The sequence below is a fragment of the Onychostoma macrolepis genome, chromosome 18 (genome assembly GCF_012432095.1).
Source record: "Onychostoma macrolepis isolate SWU-2019 chromosome 18, ASM1243209v1, whole genome shotgun sequence".
Lineage (NCBI taxonomy): Eukaryota > Metazoa > Chordata > Actinopteri > Cypriniformes > Cyprinidae > Onychostoma > Onychostoma macrolepis.
This window is the reverse complement of record NC_081172.1, coordinates 29,837,216-29,858,616: the sequence shown is the minus strand read 5'-3', so window position 1 is coordinate 29,858,616 and position 21,401 is coordinate 29,837,216. Positions and strand designations below refer to the sequence as shown.

Genomic DNA, 21,401 nt, shown 5'->3' with positions numbered 1-21,401 from the left:
TCGCCTTTAAAGTTGTCCAAATGAAGTTCTTAGCAATGCATATTACTAATCAAAAATTAAGTTTTGATATATTTACGGTAGGACATTTCCAAAATATCTTCATGGAACATGATCTTTACTTAATATTCTAATGATTTTTGGCATAAAAGAAAAATGTATAATTCTGACTCATACAATGTATTTTTGGCTATTGCTACAAATATACCCCAGCGACTTAAGACTGGTTTTGTGTTCCAGGATCACAAATGCTATCTAATTTTTATGGATTCTGTCTATATTTTTCTATGGATTTTGGGGTGAAATGTGCCTGGACATGTGATTCATCCATACAGCATATGTCTTTGGGTACATTTAAACACCAATGATGTACTAAAAACAGTATTGTTTTAAAAAAAATGTGCACTTTGAAAACCCGTTTGTTTTCAGGCTCCCAAAACGGTGTTGTCATGTAAACGAAACTGCCAAGATGCATGAAAAGGTTTTAGTTTTTAGTTGAAAACGGTGTCATGTAAACGCCCCCTTTCTCAGCCTCTGTGTTCTTATCTCATCTTCAGGCATATTCAGAGCAATAAATATCCATTTATAATACACAGCTAATGTAACCTTTAGAGATCACTTGTCCTATTTCCCAGCTTTCTTCTCACATCCAAAAAAAAAAAAAAAAAGACTTGGCGGCAGCTGCTGCAATGTGACATGCACGACTGGGACAGACTCCCATCAGATTGCACATATGCAACATCACAGAGAGACGCTAATAATGTGGAAACTATGTATGTCAGTGTGGGCTAAATCATGTGTTTGGCCATTATAGTCATCATTCTGTGTTAACCTCACATTTATATATTTAAAAAGCATGAATATTTAATTAAATAAGCATCATTTAGCAGGACTCATAAATGTGAAACATTGCTTATTCCAGTGTTTAAACTCAATTAACCCAGAGTTTAAAAAAGGTCAAAGGGTTAATTTTTCAATATATTATGTAATTATGCTTTAATTGGATAACATATGCTGTGCATGCACTGCAAAAAAAAAAAAAAAAAAAAGATTTATCAATCAGTTGTAAATGAAACAAAGAAAATTGTGCTGCATTCACATTGTACAACTTCAAAATGTCATGTTTAATTCAATGTACTACTTGCTTTGTAATTATTTGAAATTTACCACAAAATCCTACACATTTTATTTTTTTTTTTTCACTTCATAGCTACATGCATCTAGCATTGTTTTTTCACATACTTTAGATAGCCTGTGATGTCACTGTTTGGCTGTCGGCGTGTGTGTGTGTGTGTGTGTGTGAGTGTGTGGGAAGCAGCCAGTCTGATTCCTGCGCTCATGGGCATCATTTCCATGTTCACTGCTGTATCGCTGTACCAACCCCCTTCCCTTCAGCCAGTCCTGACAGAGAGGATGAATTATAATGGTTGGCTGTGTTGGGGGAGGGATGCTGCATGTGTGTGTATGTGCATGTGTGTTTTGGGACCCCGTGTTCTGTGTGGAGATCAGGTGGGGGGAGGGGCTGTGTGTGTGTGTGTGTGTGGTGTACCAGTTTAGTCTGCGCTCGTGCCAGCTTCTGTAGACCTGTCTGTAATGCATTCAAATACAAAATGTTCACCAAAAACATGAGTTGTTTTTTTTTTTAATATTGCTATGGAATTGCTAGCACGTTCTGATTGGTGGGAGTTACAAGCCAACTCTTAATATTTAGGATCAAACCCCTAACAATTTGAGCACTACCCTTGTGAAAAAGAAGTACACTTTAGCACATTTAGAGTACTTATTACGGAAATAATATACTGTTAAAATATATACAGTACTTAAAGTGTTAGTTCACCCAAAAATAAAAATTCTGTCATTAAGTACTCCCCCTCATGTCGTTCCAAACCCATAAGACCTTCATTCATCTTTGGAACACAAATTAAGATATTTTTGATGAAATCTGACAGCTTTCTGACCCTCCATAGACAACAATGCAACTGAAATGTTTGACGCATGCATGTGCATTCCTCTGCTCATAAACAAGCCCTGCAGCTGATGATGCACACTGGGTAAAAATTGTTGAATAAAGTCGTTATTATTGTTTTCTTTGCGCACAGAAAGTATTCTCATAGCTTCGTAAATGGACTATTTTAACAAAGTCCTGGCAACATTTCTGTTGCATTGCTGTCAGGGTCAGAAAGCTCTCGGATTTCATCAAAAATGTCTAAATTTGGTTTCTGAAGATGAACGAAGGTATTATGGGTTTGGAACGCAATGAGGGTTGCGGGAGTAATCAATGACAGAATTTTCATTTTTGGGTGAACTATCCCTTTAAGTATGCAAATGTGAAACATTGCTAATGATAAATTTACATATCTATTAATTTCTATTGAAACTTTTATGTCAAGATCTTTGTATGTCAAAGATCTGAAGTACACCACAAGTTCACTTTCAGTACAATTAAGCGCGCTTTTTTCACAAGTGTAGTAATAGTAGCTAATAGCTTTAAAACTATGCACTGTTTATATAGTTCTAACTTTTTAATCTAAATGTAGAGGCACAGATGAGTGTCTGAGGAACAAATAGACTTTAGCAGTTTTATAATCTGTGTGTCTGTGATGGAGCATCTGCTCTCATCGTTAGATCAGCTTTCTCTGTCCTGAGCTGATCTGAAGTGACGCAGGTGCAGTTTTCTTTTAGGTAGGCTGGAGTCCAGACGCGGCCAACTGTACTCGTGTGAATCACAGTCTTCAGCACTCTGTTACACCGAGCTATGATCGCTGTGAGCTGATAATGACTAGTTCATCAGATTTGGCCAGTGTATTTTTTTTTTTTTTTGCTTTTAGTGCTAAAAGCAGAGATGGAGGATGTTGGCGTCACGACTGCCAGTGCTATTGTTGTTTCCATATTGGAACATGTTGGCTTTTATGAGCTTGTTTAGTGTTGGGAAGTCTGATACGTTTAAGTGATTCCAGTCTTTCAGTTTAATTGAACTGGCTAAAAAAAGATTCATTGATTCAGTTCGAGTCATGACTCAGCCTGTTTACCGCACAAGTTCATTTTACAGTCAAATTTTTAAATGTGTGTGTGTGTGTGTGTCTGTGTATATAAAATACTACACCCTTGTGAAAAAGAAATGCACTTAATTGTATTGAATGTGCACTTATAGTGTACTTCAAATCGTAAAAGTTAAATAAATATTCTTTAATATATATATATATATATATATATACACTTATTTTTTGTTGAACAACATAGTAAAGCATATGTAAAGTAATTTTAAGTGTAGTGTGTTATTCAATATTACATTTAAAGATAATATATTTAAAATGTCCTAAATTGCAACTTTATCATTAGAAATGTGTGATTACAAATATGTTTAAATACGTGCCATTCAAGTTTTATAATTACTTCAACTATGAAATTACATATAAAGTTGTAATATTTAGGTTACATTTAATATACATTTAAACTATAATTATAATAATTTAATTATAAATAACATGCAAATAAGGATCTGAAAACATATTCAACTTATAATATGCTAAAGTGCACTTTTGCATGTATTTCTTTACAGCAGTGTTTGGGAATCCTATCTGGAAGCTCTCATTTATTTTTGCAGTTCCATTGTGTGCCACTAGAGGAAGAGAAATTACAGTTTTCACCTTTGAGTGCTGATGGTTTTCTCTGTGTGTCATGGGTTTTCTCAGGAGGGCCAGCGGTTAATGCAGGAGAAGCCAGAGCTGAGCGCGCTGGTGAAGAAGAAGCTGGAGGAGATCCGTGAGTGCTGGCAGGATCTGGAGAGCACCACACAAGCCAAAGCCCGGCAGCTGTTTGAAGCCAACCGGGCCGACCTGCTGGTACAGAGCTACTCCAACCTGGACCAGCGACTCGAGCAGCTTGAGGGACAGCTGGCACACGTGGACTACGGCCAGGACCTGACCACTGTCAACAAGCAGCTGAAGAAACTACAGGTCTTTTACTCTTATTTCACAGACACATGTATCAGCAGCTTTCAGTTTAGAAACGCTTTGTGCGTCAAGATGACGTTTCCTCCAGATCTTGCTTTTATTTTTGATCTGTCAGATTGCTGGTTTCCAACGTGCCTTAATTTGCTCTTTATTTCTTTCCTGTGCTGAAGACTTTTATTTTCTTTTCCACTGCTGCATTTACTGGTAATATGAGCCTCATCACTGTCCACCGTATGAGTGTAATTCATGTCGCTGGTGTGGCTCTCCTCTCTGACAGCATGCCATGGCTCTCAGCTGATCTGAGTTCAGTTTCAGCTCTGTCCCCACGTCACTCCACCCTCATCACCATCAGCGGTATTGTAGCATCTTCATTTCGCTTTCTTGATTTGCACATGCCCTCTCTCTTTCTTCAATTTGCTTTTACTTCACCAGAATAGATTTCATATGTGCATATCATAGGTAGCGGTCAATGCAGAGTGACCAGTCCTATGAAGCGCCTGTGTGTGTGTATGGGAGTGTGTGGTTTTTATTGTGTTATATTTCCTGTCCTTTTATACATCAGCATATTTCAAACATTTTGTCTTCAGTAGCATTTACTGTAACTAAAAATGTAGGCTCTCTAAAACAATTATTATTATTATTTTTTTTAATGTTAGCTCTCTGTCTCTCCGTTTACTGGAGGTATGCCAGTCAAAATTAAACATTTCAAGTAGTAATTCTGATTCTAGATACTTTTTAAGGTTCATTTGCATTTTTTGTAATAGTAGTAATAATAATGCAGTACATGAAGTCTCTTTTAGTTTGACGTTAACTGTGTTTAAGTCAATGAATTGCTGCGTCTCATTTCAGAAGGTGTATTTGTAATAATGGGTCACCGGTTTGAATCCCATTACTGTAATTACTGTAGCCCTTGATATATGAGTTTGGATTGGTCATTTACTCTGGTTCACTTCACTGTCGTAATTTATGTAACATCTGACCCGAATGGGTTACGGGCGGCACGTGGATCTTTCTTTACACTAACCATTCAAAAGTTTGGGTTGCATTAATTTGATCCAAAATATTATTGCAATTTAAAATAGCTGTTTTCTATTTTAATGTATTTTAAAATGTATTATTTTATTAACTTGTATTTATTTTTTATATCATTTAATGTGATCAAAGCTGAATTTTGAGCATCATTAGTCTTCAGTCTCACATGATCAGAAATCATTAATAACATGCTGCTAAAGAAACATTTATTATTATTATCAATAGTAAATATTTTTTAAACTGTTATACTTTATTCTCAAGATTATTTATTTGAAATAGAAATATTTTTTTTAATCATGTCTTTATAAATGTATGAATTTCTTTCTAAAAATCTAGCTGACACCAAACTTTTGAATGTTTATTGTAGGTCTTTGCTACCATACCTAGTGTAATTTGCCATTTTTGAGGAATTAAGCTTTTTCCAAGCACATTTTGACCTTAATGAGCGTTTTCTTTGGAAGTTTGAAAGGTTTATGATGATGTCATAACTCACTTCCTGTCTCCTTTGGTTTTTCTGGTGTTCTTCCTCTCCTCTTTCCCACTATCTATACTGTCAACATTTTTAACTGTGCTCCACTGTGCTGAACTGTGTATTTCTCCAACCTTCTCTCGTTGACATCCACCTCGTTCTCCTGTCCGTCTTTCCTGTTCTACACTTCAAACGATCTCTTCATTGATGTTCTTTTGCTCATTCATCGTGTTCACTCCACCTTCACCTCTAACAGACGATGGAGTGTCATATGGAGGAGTGGTATAAAGAGGTTGGAGAGCTGCAGGCGCAGGCGGCCTCCATCCCTCAGCAGGGGCAGGTGATGGAAAAGGTGTGCGAGAGACAAGCCGGGGTGGAAACGCGAATTGTACGACTGATTGAGCCTCTGAAAGAGAGACGTCGAATCCTGCTGGCCTCTAAAGAAGTGCACCAAGTGGGCCGTGACCTTGAAGACGAAATTGTGAGTCTAGCAACCTCATTATAACTATTAGCTTCAATACATTTTGAAATGTGCAACATGTTGCGAATGTGTTTGTCCGCAGTTGTGGATGCAAGAGCGTCTTCCAATGGCCACTTCTCAGGAACATGGCACAAGTTTACAAGCTGTACAGCAACTCATGAAGAAGAATCAAGTAAGACAGCATCAAAAAACTACTGAACAGAAACGTGAAATATGGATTTCTCATGGTCATCTCCTCTCAGAGTCTGCAGAGAGAGCTTCAAGGTCATCGTGGACGTGTGGAGGATGTTCTGGAGAGAGCAGGTGTGATCGCGTCCATCCGCAGTCCTGAGGCAGACAGCATCAGGGCCGGCATGGAGCAGCTCCATCAGCTGTGGGAGGTGCTGTGGACCGAGACCGAGCACCGGCAGCTCCGGCTGGATGTCATGTACCAGGCGCAGCAGTACTACTTTGATGCGGGAGAGGTGGAGGCCTGGCTCAGCGAGCAGGAACTGCACATGATGAATGAGGAGACGGGAAAGGTAGGAGAAGAGAACGGACGGGTCGTGTGGGGGCGGGAAACACCAAACAGCCATACTGGGGTGATAGGTATTGGGTAAAATATTGTTTAAATAAAATAGTATCAAATAAATAACTCTAATCAACAAAACGTTAGCTTTCTGGCTCATATATATTTATACAGTATACACACACATTTTTTCTTTTATGCCAAAAATCATTAGGATATTAAGTAAAGATCATGTTCCATGAAGATATTTTGTACATTTCTTACCGTAAATATGTCAAAACTTAATTTTTGATTAGTAATATGCATTGCTGAGAACTTCATTTGGACAACTTTAAAGGCGATTTTCTCAATATTTTGATTTTTTTTGCACCCTCATATTCCAGATTTTCAATGGAAATTGTTCATTTGTTTCGAAAAATTAGGAAACAAGTTAGAGCAAAAAAATGTGCAAAAATAAAAGTTGTAAATAAAATAAGTGTTGCAAAAATAATTCATTGTAATAATTGTCATAATGTAATTAAATCATTAATAATTAATAAATTCTAATAATATTTCATTATAAATATACTATGTGTAGAATACAATGCTAGGTTTATTGAAAGCTAGACTAGGAAACAGGCTAGAGCAGAGAAATGCAGAAATGCATTAAAAAAAAAGTAAAAGGTTGTAACAGTAATTATAATAATTCATATTTAATTATAAATATTGTTTATAAATAAATAATAAATCATAATTTTAAAAAAAATTATTGTTTTTTTTGCTGGGGCCAGGGAAATTGTTGAACCATTTTGGACCAAAAATGTTTTTAATGCACGTTTTTAAGAACTTTACTTTCAGGCAAGGATACCTAGGAAGTTTTCTGGGATGCTGTGATGTTATAAATAGATGACGACACTGGAGCAATGTGTATCTGATCTGTGTCCTCTCTCGCTTAAGGATGAAGCCAGTACTCTGCAGCTGCTGAAGAAACAGCTGGCTCTAGAGCAGACCATAGAGGACTATGCCGAGACCATCGGGATGCTTTCTCAGCAGTGCAGACAGCTGCTGGAGCTCGGACATCCAGACTGGTAAATGTGCAGCAGTACTCGCTGACCCGATCAAACATACAAACACACAACAATCTTTTGGCTTATCTAGTTTCACTTTTGTGCAATCACAGATGCCATTCTTTGTACTCCAGTGATAACAGCTTTCAAGAGTAACAGATTTCACTGATTTTCTTCCTTTGAATGAAATCTAAGTATGTGTGTGTGTGTGCTTGTGCCTCAGTGAGCAGATCAGTAAGCATCAGTCTCAGATCGACAGGCTGTACGTGTCTCTGAAGGACCTGTCGGAGGAGAGGAAGTCTCGTCTGGAGCAGCAGTACTGGCTTTATCAGCTCAACAGAGAGGTGGATGAACTTGAGCAGTGGATAGCAGAGAGGGAGGTCATCGCCAGCTCCACTGAACTCGGACAGGACTTTGAGCATGTCACGGTCAGTTGCTTCAGCTATTTCATATTTATCTGCTCTTAAACATGATCAACTGTAGCTCTTGTAATTCTTCCGTGGTTTCTTAGCACTCAAATCCTGATCCTCAGATTCTGCAGGAGAAATTTACAGAGTTTGCATCGGAGACTGGCAGCCTGGGGCAGGAGAGGGTCACAGCTGTCAACCAGATGGTTGACGAGCTCATTGATTACGGTCATGCGGATGCAGCCACCATCGCTGAATGGAAGGATGGAGTGAACGAGGCCTGGGCGGATCTGCTGGAGCTGATGGAGACGCGAGGACAGATGCTCGCTGCTTCACACCAGTTACACAAGTTCTTCTCTGACTGCCGAGAGGTATGAAGAAAGAAGAATTCTTTCATCAGATTAATTAAGTCATCTAAATTGAGTGATTTGCTAAGGCCATCATTATTATGACTAGTACTTATACTTAACTATCACTGTCACTATTGCTCATGGGGTTTTCTTCAAATGCTCGTTAATTAAACTATCTGTTTTATTGACATGCATCCATCCAAGCAACCATATAGCAATGCATTAAGCCAGTGTTTTCAAAAAGTTGCTGCCCTGTTGAAAGAAGCCAGCATATTCTGGTTAGGTATGTTTTGAAGCATGGCTGCTAGTTTAAGCTGGTCCTTAGCTGGTCATGTGCTGGTCCTAAGCAACTGGCTCCTGCTCAGGACCAGCTTAGAACCAGCACATGACCAGCAGCCATGCTTCAAAACATACCTAACCAGCATATGCTGGATTTTTCAACAGGGCGGCAACTTTTTTTGAAAAACGCTGGCTTAATGCATTGCTATATGGTTGCTTGGATGGATGCATGTCAATAAAACAGATAGTTTCATAAAATGCCAGCATTTTTTATTATCTTCACAAAATTTTCATGGCCTCCAGAATATTTTGTTTTATGAATATCTGAATGTGCAATTATATGTCAGAAGAAGGAACAGAGCCTCTGCTTTTAAATTAAATGTTTTATTCTAGCTTCATGCATTTTCTCTTTATCGACACTTGAATGTGGGCAAGTTTCCTAAAAAAAGCATTTTGAACAAAAAGCTGAGAAATGTGCATTTTTGTCGAAGACTACGTCTGGATCGGATTCAGAACGATGATCAAAATGTAGATGGAGTGGATCTCAACTTTTCCAAGAATGTTGCATGGGCAGTGTACCTGATATTATTGGTTGAATAACAGTCCTAGTTTTCCTTAATGCCCTGGGAAGCTTTTTGTGTATATATTTTGTTTTATTACTGTGGTATTTGTGGGATAATGCTGAGGCATGTTTGTTCTTCTGCTGCAGGTGTTGAGGAGACTGAGTCTAAGCTCTGTTTGTGTGTTTACTGTGTGTACATGATAAATAGGAGCAGTGCTCATGCTGTATGAAAGCTTAGACCACAGTGGTCTCATGTGTCTGCAGGTGTGGAATAGCATGAGTCTGTGTGTGTGTTTCAGGTTTTAGCACAGATCGAGGATAAGCAGCGGAGGTTACCTGAGGTTCGTGCATGTCAAGGAGGCACTTCAAATACCAGCACTCTGCAGAGACTTATGCAGACTTTTGAACATGATATTCAGCTACTTGTTACACAGGTGAACTGATGCAACGCATCCTTGTGCACGGAGTGAAAGATAAATATGTAAAGTTTGTAGATAGTTTGTAGATATCATTAGTTACTTGATGATAAAATACAGTTCATGACAGTGGCAGCATTTGTATAAAGAGGGTTGTTTTCCTCAGGTAAGACAGTTGCAGGAGAGTGCAGCCCAGCTCCGAACAGTTTATGCCGGGGAGAAAGCAGAAGCTATTGCCATGCAAGAACATGAAGTGATGCAGACATGGAAAGAGCTGCTCATATCCTGTGAGGACTGCCGAATGCAGATCACCACAGCGACAGACAAGTTACGCTTCTTTGGGATGGTGCGTGATCAGTTGATGTGGATGGACAGCATCATCTGTCAGATAGGAACTGGGGAGAAACCAAGGTAGGACACATGCTGGGACACTTGCTCTCTGCTTATAGGAGCTCATTAAGATGCTTTATCGTTGTAATGCATGAAGGTTTGCATCAGGTCAGCTGAAGAGCATCCACTGTGGCCGCTGGAGTGTACTATAGGTATCATACCGCGAGCACAAATAAGTGATAAGTTGGTAAGTGCATGAACCACAATAGTGTTTGTACATCATATTACGATTAAGCATACTAGTACCCATTAGGAGCACTGTATGGCAACACAATAGATCTGTTAGAAAACTTACTGAGCTGCTGTGTTGTCCAGTACCTATATAGGCAACTACCTTTTTGAAACACTAATTTATGGGAAATGAACAGAGGACTTAACGTAGAAATTATTAAAAATAACGTAGAAATATTCCGATAGTCAATATTTGATTCCAATGGAGTTATTATACATGCAAGTATGAAAGGTATTGGAGTAAAGGGTACATGCAAGGTATTTTGCCAAAAGATGTTATCATAGTATAATATTGCTGGCATCGGGAGCACACCTAAGATGCCTTAAAATGCTTAGGTCTAGGTTGGCAGCTTACTAGGTTTTGGAACAGAGCTATAGTGCATATGTTTTGGCATATTTAGAAAATCTTAACGAAGAACCGGTGATACTGCAAAAGCTCAGGAGCCATTTATGGACACTCTTCATCAGAGGCGTCATGCCCATTCAAAGTGATTTTTGAGCCAAGTGGATTTTGAATGCAGCTTCCAAAAGACAAAAAATAGTCGATTCATATTTTCTATATTTAATACAGATCACACCGGCGTGATTAAAACGTTCAGTGTGTCATATCATTAGCTGCTAAATTCAAATCTGCGTTCGCTGGCTGGCGCTATGCATTATAACCAATCACACACGATTCTGTTGAGCTTATGAATGCAATGACCAATCAGAGGCGTTCAAATGAGTTATAGTTATTCATTTCATAGTGTAAACAGCTTCAGTGATTTTAATGGGAGTTTTTGAGAGTGCTTGAATTCTGTCAGTAAAAATGTTCTTTGCTCTTTCTGTACAATGAAAGTGTTATGATTAGTAGCCTAACTTACAATGTTTTTATTCACATTAACTTTCAATGTTAAATTCACATTAAATATAAAGTCAGTCGTATTAAAATATGTTATGGCATGACACCCATAGCCTATTTAATAGATTACATTATTAGGTTACTTTGACCATCGCCCACTAGATCAACTAATATAATCTATAAAGGTGAGAATCAAGATATTTCATGATATAGTTAATGCGTTTGGGAATGTTTCGAATAAAAAGGAAAAAACAAATAAAACATAAGTGCTGTTGTGGCTGCTGTGTGTAACATGACGACCCCCCCCTCCCCCCCAACTCGTGCCCCCTCAAATATAATGAGTGCATGACGCCCCTGCTCTTCATGGTGCCAAAATGGCCTTCTTTTGCTATTTCTTTCTATGGGCAGACTTGGCCCATGTATTCTTGCTCGAATAACTCTCTCTCCTCTCACTGTCAGCTCTTTCCTCAGAGCTTTAATGGGATATGGGGTCTCTGGTGCTTGCAGGGACGTGTCATCTGTGGAGGTCCTGATGAACTATCACCAGAGCCTCAAGAGTGAAGTGGAGGCCAGAAACAAGAGCGTCTTACAGTGTATCGAGATGGGCAAGACTTTACTGGCCGCCCGTAACCCTGCATCAGAAGAGGTGACACAAAACAGCAAGCACAACTTGTTCAGAAACTATTGGAAATTTGAAATCATTGCAAGGCCCAAAACATACTCTATGCATGTTTAATTTCATGCATTGTTGTAGTACAAAATGTTTCAGACTGCAATTACATATTGCATTCTCAACATTGCCAGAAGGGGTGCTATAGTGTGTATTACCATAAACATTTCTTCTACAATCAATATTCTCTTTCAAAAAGATGCTTGAAGTTGGCATGTTTTTAAGTAGCGACCCAAATAATAATATTCCCCCCTGAATATGGTGGTTTGTTACTGCCACAGCAATGCAAGAAAGCACAATAAGTATGTACGATGTAACTGCCTGCATTTCTGTCTCTGTTGGTGCACTTGTGTAAAGCATGTTTCTGGTCTAAGAGATGATGACTAAAAAGATATTCCAAGCTGTCTTCTGTCTGTACCTGACTGCGAAGTATTGACCGTTTCAGATTAAAGAAAAGCTGGAGAAGGTTTTGGCCAAGCAGCAAGAGCTCACTGAGAAATGGGACAAACACTGGGAAGAGTTGCAGCAGAGTGGGTGAAATGAGGCTAATGGAGAACAAACATTATGCATAAATTATGTAATTGGTGTCATGTGCTTCCCAACATATCATTCTCTTTCTGTGCCTTCTCAGTGTTGGAGGTGCATCAGTTTGCTCAGGAAGCAGTGGTAGCAGAGGCCTGGCTCACTGCTCAGGAACCCTTCCTAAGTAGTAATGAACTGGGCGGCAGCGTGGATGAGGTTGAACAGCTGATTCGCAGACATGAATCTTTTCGCAAAGCTGCGGCCACGTGGGAAGAACGCTTCAGCTCTTTACGTCGTCTTACCACAGTAAGAGAGACCAGCCAACCAAACCCAAGGGTCAGGGGTATCCAGTCCTGCTCCTGGAGGGCTAGTGTCTTGCAGAGTTTAGTTACAACCTGGCCAGCACATTTGCGTGGAAGTTTTGAATTATTCTGAAGACTTTGATCAGCTGGTTCAGTTTTTTTTTTATTAGGATTGGAGCTGAACTCTGCAGGATAGTGGCCCTGGAGGAGCATGATTCAAGCAACCCCTGAGCAACATTAATAACAGCAAAACAGATCCACACTGATGTCACTATCATAACATTCTACTTGTGCAGTTTTTACTAGTTGGAAACTTTTCTTTAATTTTACTATAGTTTGAACTTGTCAATAGACTACCTACTGAAATTCAAAAAGTGTTACTAAAAGGTAAATTGTGTATAGCATAATGTCTTTTTATAAATGTTACATAATGGAATTTTGGGTGTATAAATAATAACACATTCTCTTGTTTAACGATTTAGGTAGAGAAGATAAAAGCAGAGCAGAGTAAGCTTCCTCCAACTCCCTTGCTGGGACGGAAGGTTTTCTTGGACCCTCAGGACTCTTCTCCTGCTCGCAGTAGCCCTTCCTCCATCATTAGACAGACCATATACGAACAGGGCGAGGCCCGGGTGGAGCGCATCACCCCTCAGCCATCTCCCTCTTCCGTGGCCCGCAGACTAGGTTCTACTGTGGCCAACTACACTCCCATCATGAATGGAGCTGCTACTTATCGCCTTCAGGAAGCCAGGAATTCTGGGATTGTTGGAGTGGCTGCAGGACTGGGCACTGCTATGGAGCACAAGGTCACCCAATTGCGAACGGAATTCAAGGTCCAAGTCCCACAGCAGAAGATCGAACATATCCATGAGGTGGTCCACCCCCTGCTGGAGAGAGAGAAGGAACGGGAGCGGTATCATGAGAACGTAATGGCAGAGGTGGTGCTCCAGGAGCCAGGCGGAGGAAGGGAACGCCTTAACAGCATGGTGGGAGGGAGCGGGAGCAGTCGCTCAGAGCTTCTGGTGGAGCAGCATCCCCCACCGAGGGAGTCGCGGATGGAGAGACAACTGTCTACTGAGCAGCTGATTCAGGCACGCAGGGACGAGCTGCCTCAGGAGGTGTGGAGGGAACGAGCTGAGAGGGCAGAGAGGAGGCTCGAGAGACAGACGTCTAGTGAACAGGAAGGCCATGAGGTGCGGCGTAGGGACAGACACCGACCAGAGAGACAGGACAGCAGCGAGCAGGAGGCCAGGGAGCAGTCGGACAGACGCTCTGGTGGCGGGTGAGTGACTGTATTTGTGATCACAAACAAACAACATTACAAAAGACATTACAAACGTCACAGCATTGCTGATATATACTGATATGTTGAGATTCTCCTGAATGTGGACATCACCTTTAAGCTTCCACATGCTGGTCACTAAGTCAGTTCACAGCAAGCAGAGGTTCAAATAAATACGGACAGATTTGTAAGAAAACTTCTCGACTGCACATTCACTTTTCATGATCCAGTCGATTCCAGATGGATAAATTCTTCTCGTACATTGCCTGTTGAACTGTTTAACTTGTCACATGAAGGACGTAAAAGGATTGTAAATGCTTTCCCATATTAGGGGCTTTCGCACCGGTGGAACCTTTTCATAGTTCCTAGAACTATTGGTGGAAGTTTGCGAATTTTGTCGTGTTCGCACCGCAGGAACTAGGAACGGTTTTAGTTCTAGGAACTCCGCTTGGGGGAACTAATTTATAGCTTCTACTTCAGAGTAGGGTCTAAAATAATTACATAGGAACTATCAGTGACGTAAGTGTGTGCTGATTGGCCAAACGCACACAAAACACTGGCCACCTGGTATTTTTAAAAAGCCATGTAAAAAAAGATTTACTCCACGAACATGGAAAATAGCAATGATGGCATTGTTGTGTTCTTTTCTCAGCCTTGACGAAATGTAACACTGCAAGTTGTCATAGACGATTTAGTCAGAATTTCATGCTCTTTCAGTAACGTAAATAATGCGTTTACATTTCACCTCCGTTATCATGAAACCCAAGAAACACAACAAAAACAGCTCCGATCATGGCGTCCTCTATCCAGCAGTTGTTGATGTCTGTAAATGGTGCGAGTAAAGACGTCGCTGACGTGCAACCAGGAAAACGGCCCAAGGGGGAAATTGGTTCTCTAGAAACCAACATGCTGGCTAGTTCCTAGAACTGATTTCCTAGAACTATGCGGTACGAAAGCCCCAATTGACTTTGGAGTAGCCAAGCAACTTTTTTCTGTTCTGTTCAATCAAAATTTCCCTTTTATGTTGGCAGGGAAAAAAGGTCAACGCTAGCTGAGATTGTGGAGCAGCTTCAGGAAAGAGAAGCAGCACAGGTGTGTGGACAATCTAATGTTTGTGTATCTTGTTTTAAACTACATTTTATCACATGTACATTACTGTTTATTTCCAACTCAGGCCCGAGGAGAGATTCCACGTCTACCCAATGGTATTCCTGAGAAGTCTTCTAAACTGGACCGACCACGTGCTCGTGACAGACCCAAACCGAGAAGAAGACCACGACCCAAGGAGCCAACAGCTGGCGAAACACGGCGCTCAAGGTCTGCACCAGCCCAGAGCAGCCCACCAATTCCCCAGCCGGCTACCCATATGGCCCAGCGTGAAGGGTTCCTCTTCCGCAAAGTAGACATTGAAGGCCAAAAGAAGAGTTCGAACAGGTGGGTCTTTGTGGTCTAAAAATTATGGGCACATGGCATGGAAATAGCATGGAAATGGCTAAACTAAATATGCCAATCAGTATGATTGGTTATTCAAAGCTATGCTAATGTTGATATTAGCATTGCGTAGGCTACTTATGCTTAGAGCACTAACATTTGTTATTACAAGGCAGCTCTTATTTTCTTTCACCAAGTTTCAAGTCAAACTGGGATATGCTTGAATGCTTTACGAGCCTAAAATGTTTCCTGAAGTTAAACTGAGGAGCAGCTGTTTGGCTGTCATTTCTGATTACAAGTTTCATACCCAGCAATGGCAGAAAATAGCTAGCTGTTAGCACTGCTTGCCACTTGCATGGTAATACTAAAATCAGCTTGGATGGTGGATGATACTGTGTCAGAAGACCAACAGATGCTGGGTCTCTGAAGCCATGGCTAGCAAGGTATGAAGCCTTCACCCTTCACAGCTTTATACAGCCATTTTGTATAAAACCGGATACGCCACCTTTGCAGCCCAAGACACAAAACAACTCATTGCATTGAGGAGTTTAAGGAACTCAAAAGAATGGCTGTCTGTTCTTTTGTAGCATGATTTGCACATAATCTGCCTGTCCACTGAAGCCATTTTCATACTAGCATTTGCGTTTACGTTGCAGTATATCTCATTAACCAAAATCTCTCTTCTTTCTTATGCACTCTTTGCCGCTGACTGTTCTTCTCCCTCTCTACAAAGGTAAGCCATGGTCTGTCTGTCTCTTTCTAAAGGTCTAATGATTTCTGCAGCAGTTTGGTCTTGCTCAGTCGTAAAGGCTGGTCATCCCAGACTCAGTAGGTGAGTAGCTAGTTAGTGCATGGTGTCATCTGGGCTCTGATGGTCAAATCTTCTGCCGTCTCTCCCACACTACAGCAGATCTTGGGTGAACTTGTACTGTGTGCTGAATAAAGGTGAGCTGGGCTTCTATAAGGATGCGAAGAACACCTCCACACCTTACAACAACGAGCCGCTTATCAACCTGAGCCGTTGTGCCTGTGATATCAACAATGGTTACAAAAAGAAGAAGAATGTCTTCACTCTCAAGTACTTCATTAGCACTTTCATTAGCTTTTCCAAAAAGATTGGTTACTTGTGTAGTGCTCTCTTTGCATAACATTCATTTTGCTTTATAATTTTAGAACTAAGGATGGAAGTGAGTTTCTGTTCCATGCTAAAGATGAGGTGAGTTGCTTTTCTTTTTTTTGTATCCTAGTTGATTTTTAAATTGTTTTCAGTTCTGTACTAATTTTGGGCTGACTTTAATTCAGTCTGTAATAAATTTTTAACCAGGCCTAGATTAAATCTTTTCTGACATTTTCAGAAAAGCTGACTTGCGTAGCATACTGTAGAAGCTGGTTTATTGCTGTTTTAAGTTGGTTTATCAGCTTGAACTAGCCTGACCAAGCCAGTCCCACCAGCTTGTAGTCCAGACTACACACTTATTGGCAGAAAGCATTAATCAAATAAATGTAAATATTTAAAGGGTTAGTTCACCCAAAAATGAAAATTAGCCCATGATTTACTCACCCTCAAGGCATCCTCTTCTTTCAGACAAATCCAATCAGAGTTGTATTAAAAAATGTCCTGGCTCTTCTAAGCTTTATAATGGCAGTGGGTGAGTGTTTTTTTTCAACAGTCCAAAAGAAGTCCAATAAAGCGCATCCAGTGCCACACAGGGCTCCGGTGGTGAATAAAGGCCTCCTGTAGCGAATCGATGCATTTTGTCAACCGTTTTCTCTAGCTTGTGCTAACTGTTGTCCAGGCGGATGACGTAGGACATATAAGTAGCGCATGCACCGTGAGCATATGCTAGTCTCGCGAGAACCAACATTTGTTTACACAGGAGCAAATGAAGGAACGTTTCCTTACGTTAGCAAAGGAAAGTCAGTCTCCTCTGGGCTTATATCGAAATCCTCTGACATTTTTCTTTACAAATCCTTGTTGTGTACTTCTAATTCATGTGTTTTGTTTTGCTCTCTCTTTCGCGCTTCCGTGTTCATCACTTCTCACCGGCGCATGTGCTACGCCTACGTCCTACGTCATCCGCTGGACCTGCTTCCGTGTGCGACAGTTAATGCAAGCTAGAGAAAACTGTTTATAACATTTTAAATATGGATATTTTTCTTACAAAAACACATCGATTCGCTACAGGAGGCCTTTATTTACTGGAGCTTTTACCGGAGCTTCATTGCACTTCTTTTGGACTGTTGAACAAAAACACCCGCTGCCATGATAAAGCTTGAAAGTGCCAGGACATTTTTTAAAATAACTCCAATTGTATTCATCTGAAAGATGAAAGTCATATATACCTAGGATGCACTGAGGGTGAATAAATCATGGGCTACTTTTCATTTTTGGGTGAACTAACCCTTTAATAAAGAAAAACACCAGGGTTGGGGAATGTATAGAACTTTGTGAATGACAGGTCGTTTGATTCTGTAGAAATCTCCAAAGCTTTCTATGGGGGTCCCTCTTTCTGCTGATTCTGAGCGGTCCTGGTTGTAGCTCATTACATTGATTCAGGTCAACCTTTTTACGTGAAGTCTTCAATCTCTCTTTGGTCTGCAGGACGATCTGAAAAGCTGGATCACAAGTATAAACAGCAGTATAAGTGAGCATGAAGAGATTGCCAAACGGGGGCAGACCAATCCAACTACCTCATCTACTGACGAGGGAACGCGCAGGGATGGCAGCAGGGCAGGCGGTTCGGAAAGAGGGGAAAAGTCAGACCGAGCCGACGGGGGATCTGTGCGCTCAGACAAGGGTGAAAAGCCTGAGAAAAAAACAGGCAAGAAGAAATGAGGCACACAATAGCAGTGAGACAGGAGCCAGGACTTCGGAAATCCAAGAAAGTGCTCTGACAGGATCAGGAAACGAAGGCGTCACTGTGAACTCCCTTTATGTCTTGCTGTCCAGTTGAGTATGGAATCAGGCAACTTGGAGGAGCACGGAGCTCATGTGTCAGTGAGCGCCTCTAGTGGCTGCCGAGGACCATGACAATTCAGGAGCTCCATATGGGCCAAAGAACTGATAGCATAGGCAAATGGAGGATAAAAGAGAAAGATGTTATAGTAAAGTAGCTCATGAAGATTATTTTCTAATCCGTCTGTGAAAAAGATGACCCATATGTATGTGTACCCGTCTCTCTCTTTGTATATTATACGTCTCAACATCAGTTCAATACAATCTCGCGCTGAAGAGAATGGAAGTATGCCAAAATCTTTCTCAAGGTTGGTCTTTTTTCTGAAGAGCATGATTTGTCTGTTTATTTTGTAAGTTGTTTTGCTCTTTTATACTGTTAAAGTGTTGATTTGTATTCATTGGCTCTTCCACACGATTTTGATTCTCGTCTTGCCACTTTGTAGACCACATGTTTGAACGCCGTATGACATATCAGAGCATGCCTACAAGGTTTAACTTTCAACTGAAGAAATAAATGGTCTGTTTCAAATAAAGGGAAGCAGCTCACCTGCTGTGAGTGTGTATTCTCAGATTTGATTACTAGGGTTTGTTGGTTTCGTACATGAGTTTTCCCAAGTCTCAACCATTTATCTCATATTATGCATTAAATGTCGAGTGTGAGTTCATTTGCTCTTTTAATGACAGATTACCAAATCAGTTGTGTGTATGTGTCTATGCATGTACACATCGTATTCGTCATCAAGCCATTCTGAATGCGAGATCGGGTTTACATCATTTTATTTATACTCAGATGTCTTCCAAGCACAGAACTGATTGTTTTGTAAAACTCCACAAGTTTTTTTTCCTTTTGTCACTTTCTCCCAGCATTATTTCCAAGCATTGCACTGAGGGCTAAATGGATGCAGGCGTTTGATTTAACTGGTGTTGTTTGCAAGATGGCAGCTGAAAGCCATGTAGATATTATGTGATTGTCTCCCGATTGGCAGAAGCTGGGATAAATATGTCTTTGAATTGTGTAGTTCCGCAGGTAATAGTATAGAAAGCCCATAGCTAGCAAAAATGCAAGGTATATTGCAAGAAAAGCGGTACATGCTTTAGACAGCTCTGCAGATGTTGACACAAATCCAATTTGGTTCTTTTGAGATCCATACATATACATGCACACAAATGAGCTGACTACATTGTGACTACATAAAGACATGCGATTTTTCATGCAGCATACAGGGTTGAAATTAAATGTCAAAAGTGTGTGTTAAACAGAAACGTAATGGTTTCAGGTATTATATTTGTGCCTCATTGTCCTAAAATCTGTCAACTGTAGTCCTTAACACGTCATCTTTAAATGTAAAAAAAAAAAAAAAAAAAGAAGCTAAATTACGTTAGAAGCAATGGTCCTCTTTCTGTAAAGAGAAATGTAAACCAATCATTGAGAGGGAGGAGATGATGTTCATATACCATTTTTTTCAATCAAAAAGTTAGTCGTATTCTCTTTGCAAGCTCATGTTTGTTCCTTTATCTGAACAGAGCATCATGCAAATGCTTTTGTAATGTCCCTGCTTTTAAATATACAATTGTCAGCTCTCATTTCTCTATACAATCTTAAAGCATTGTATATATATCGAAAGAGCTTTCTGTGTCTGGGTCTAAATTTCTCTTCCTTTGACGCCCTTGGTTTTGTCTCCAAGTCTACTTTTTGGTACAAAAAAATCCTATTTTTATGCAATAGAATAACTTATACAGGCAGAGGGTACGCAGTAAAAGTATCCAATGTGGTGGCGAACGGAAATAATGTATACACTTGCAAGTAGAAAATTTATGCAACTTTTCCTTTGCACTAAATTACTGCCCCATTGCACAGTGCTATTGTGAGCGGAGGATTGGTGCTTGAGGGTCTGGGACGAGTTGCTGTGTTTTGTGATCAGCTCAGCTACAAGTATCATAAAACAATGTGTTCATTTCACTACTTATTTTAAAATATCACGAATGCCACCAGCTTGCACTCTCATTCATACAAATGCACACACACATTTAATACCTGCTGCTTCCGTCACATGCAAGTTGATGGACGTGAAACTGTTGAGACGTACAGTACAAGCTTTTGTGTGTAACCGGAAGCATTTGGAAACATTTATAAAATGTTATTAAATCCAAGAAGGATCTGATCCATTGAAACAACAGAAAGCACAACCCCCGACAGTAAATACATATTGTTTTATGGTTTAATAGCCTTGTCTACTTCAGCCACTGTTTTTTCGAGTTTCTCGTGATGTCTATATTCTTAAAAGTTGTTTAATTACTTTTATATATACAGTATCACACGTTAAGCAGGTTTTATGGCAGATGAACCCTCATAGTAATATTTTTATCCTCTTTAAATGTTTGGGTACGGCTGAAACTCGCTTCCCATGTCATGTCTATAGTTTCAGACCCTTAAGCACCACTGGTTTTAGCTCAGCAGCTCGATGACCTGTACAAATTGTAATTGCTTCTGTACAAACAAAAATGCTCTTTTTTTCTGCTGTGAAATAAGAACATTTTATGGGTTTTAATATCAGTTTTGAATATCCGTGGGGTTATTTCTCCAAAGCTCAAAGGAAATCAATTGAAAGGAAACTGGGCAATTCAGGTTGCATGAATAACATTGTCCCTGTAATGGTACTGCTGTGCATGATGAAACCACTCTCATTCTCACTCACAGCCACTGTTCAAGGGTGACACTAATACACATGGAAACAGTGAATGAATGAATGAATGCTGTATGATTCAGATCCTGACTGACTCTGTACAGTTAATTCCTTGATAAAAATACAGCTTGTGATATGTCAAATGTCTCCTTTTTCATTTGTTCTGTAATTAGCACCTTCATGTCCTTGTAAAGGCCTAACTACAAGTAGGCTACTATGTGTGTAAATTATCTTTAATTTGTTAAACCATGTATAACTGTAAATTTGTTCTAGAAAACAGAACATACATGAAGAGATTTGCGGTATAGTCTGTAGTTTTTTTCTTTTCTTTCATATATTAGCTTTGATAAAGGAACATGGCTAATGCACTCAGCAACAACATGGACTGATATGACTTATTCAGCGTGCGGCCTCGTTTTTGTGATTTTTCTAGAAACATAAAGATTGACATTTCAAAGACTCCCAAACTTCAAACTCGAAGTACATCATGGTAAATAATTGTACTCCAAAACATTTTAACCTAATATAGTTTACCTTAGCTGTAATTTTCACACATAATCTCCTGAGTTTGATAAACAAGAATTTAAAATTC

The 21,401-nt window shown here is 39.9% G+C and overlaps 1 protein-coding gene across 8 annotated transcripts in view; it reads left to right on the top strand.

Moving 5' to 3' along the window:
- The window catches only part of LOC131524278 (spectrin beta chain, non-erythrocytic 4-like), an 87,232-nt gene extending 66,116 nt beyond the window's left edge, over window positions 1–21,116 (top strand). For 2 of the 8 annotated variants that reach the window (XM_058751242.1, XM_058751243.1), the window contains 18 exons: window positions 3,690–3,953; window positions 5,708–5,932; window positions 6,015–6,104; window positions 6,175–6,453; window positions 7,377–7,507; window positions 7,710–7,914; window positions 7,998–8,264; window positions 9,384–9,518; window positions 9,667–9,911; window positions 11,422–11,608; window positions 12,078–12,162; window positions 12,264–12,460; window positions 12,939–13,738; window positions 14,770–14,830; window positions 14,913–15,172; window positions 16,077–16,247; window positions 16,343–16,385; window positions 17,772–21,116. In XM_058751242.1, coding sequence (XP_058607225.1) covers window positions 3,690–3,953; window positions 5,708–5,932; window positions 6,015–6,104; window positions 6,175–6,453; window positions 7,377–7,507; window positions 7,710–7,914; window positions 7,998–8,264; window positions 9,384–9,518; window positions 9,667–9,911; window positions 11,422–11,608; window positions 12,078–12,162; window positions 12,264–12,460; window positions 12,939–13,738; window positions 14,770–14,830; window positions 14,913–15,172; window positions 16,077–16,247; window positions 16,343–16,385; window positions 17,772–18,005 — 3,879 coding nt within the window. In that variant the 3' untranslated portion in view covers window positions 18,006–21,116. The remainder of the gene's footprint in view (window positions 1–3,689; window positions 3,954–5,707; window positions 5,933–6,014; window positions 6,105–6,174; window positions 6,454–7,376; window positions 7,508–7,709; window positions 7,915–7,997; window positions 8,265–9,383; window positions 9,519–9,666; window positions 9,912–11,421; window positions 11,609–12,077; window positions 12,163–12,263; window positions 12,461–12,938; window positions 13,739–14,769; window positions 14,831–14,912; window positions 15,173–16,076; window positions 16,248–16,342; window positions 16,386–17,771) is intronic. The other 6 variants (XM_058751248.1, XM_058751246.1, XM_058751249.1 and 3 more) reach the window with 6 other exon arrangements.
- Window positions 21,117–21,401: the final 285 nt, after the last annotated feature.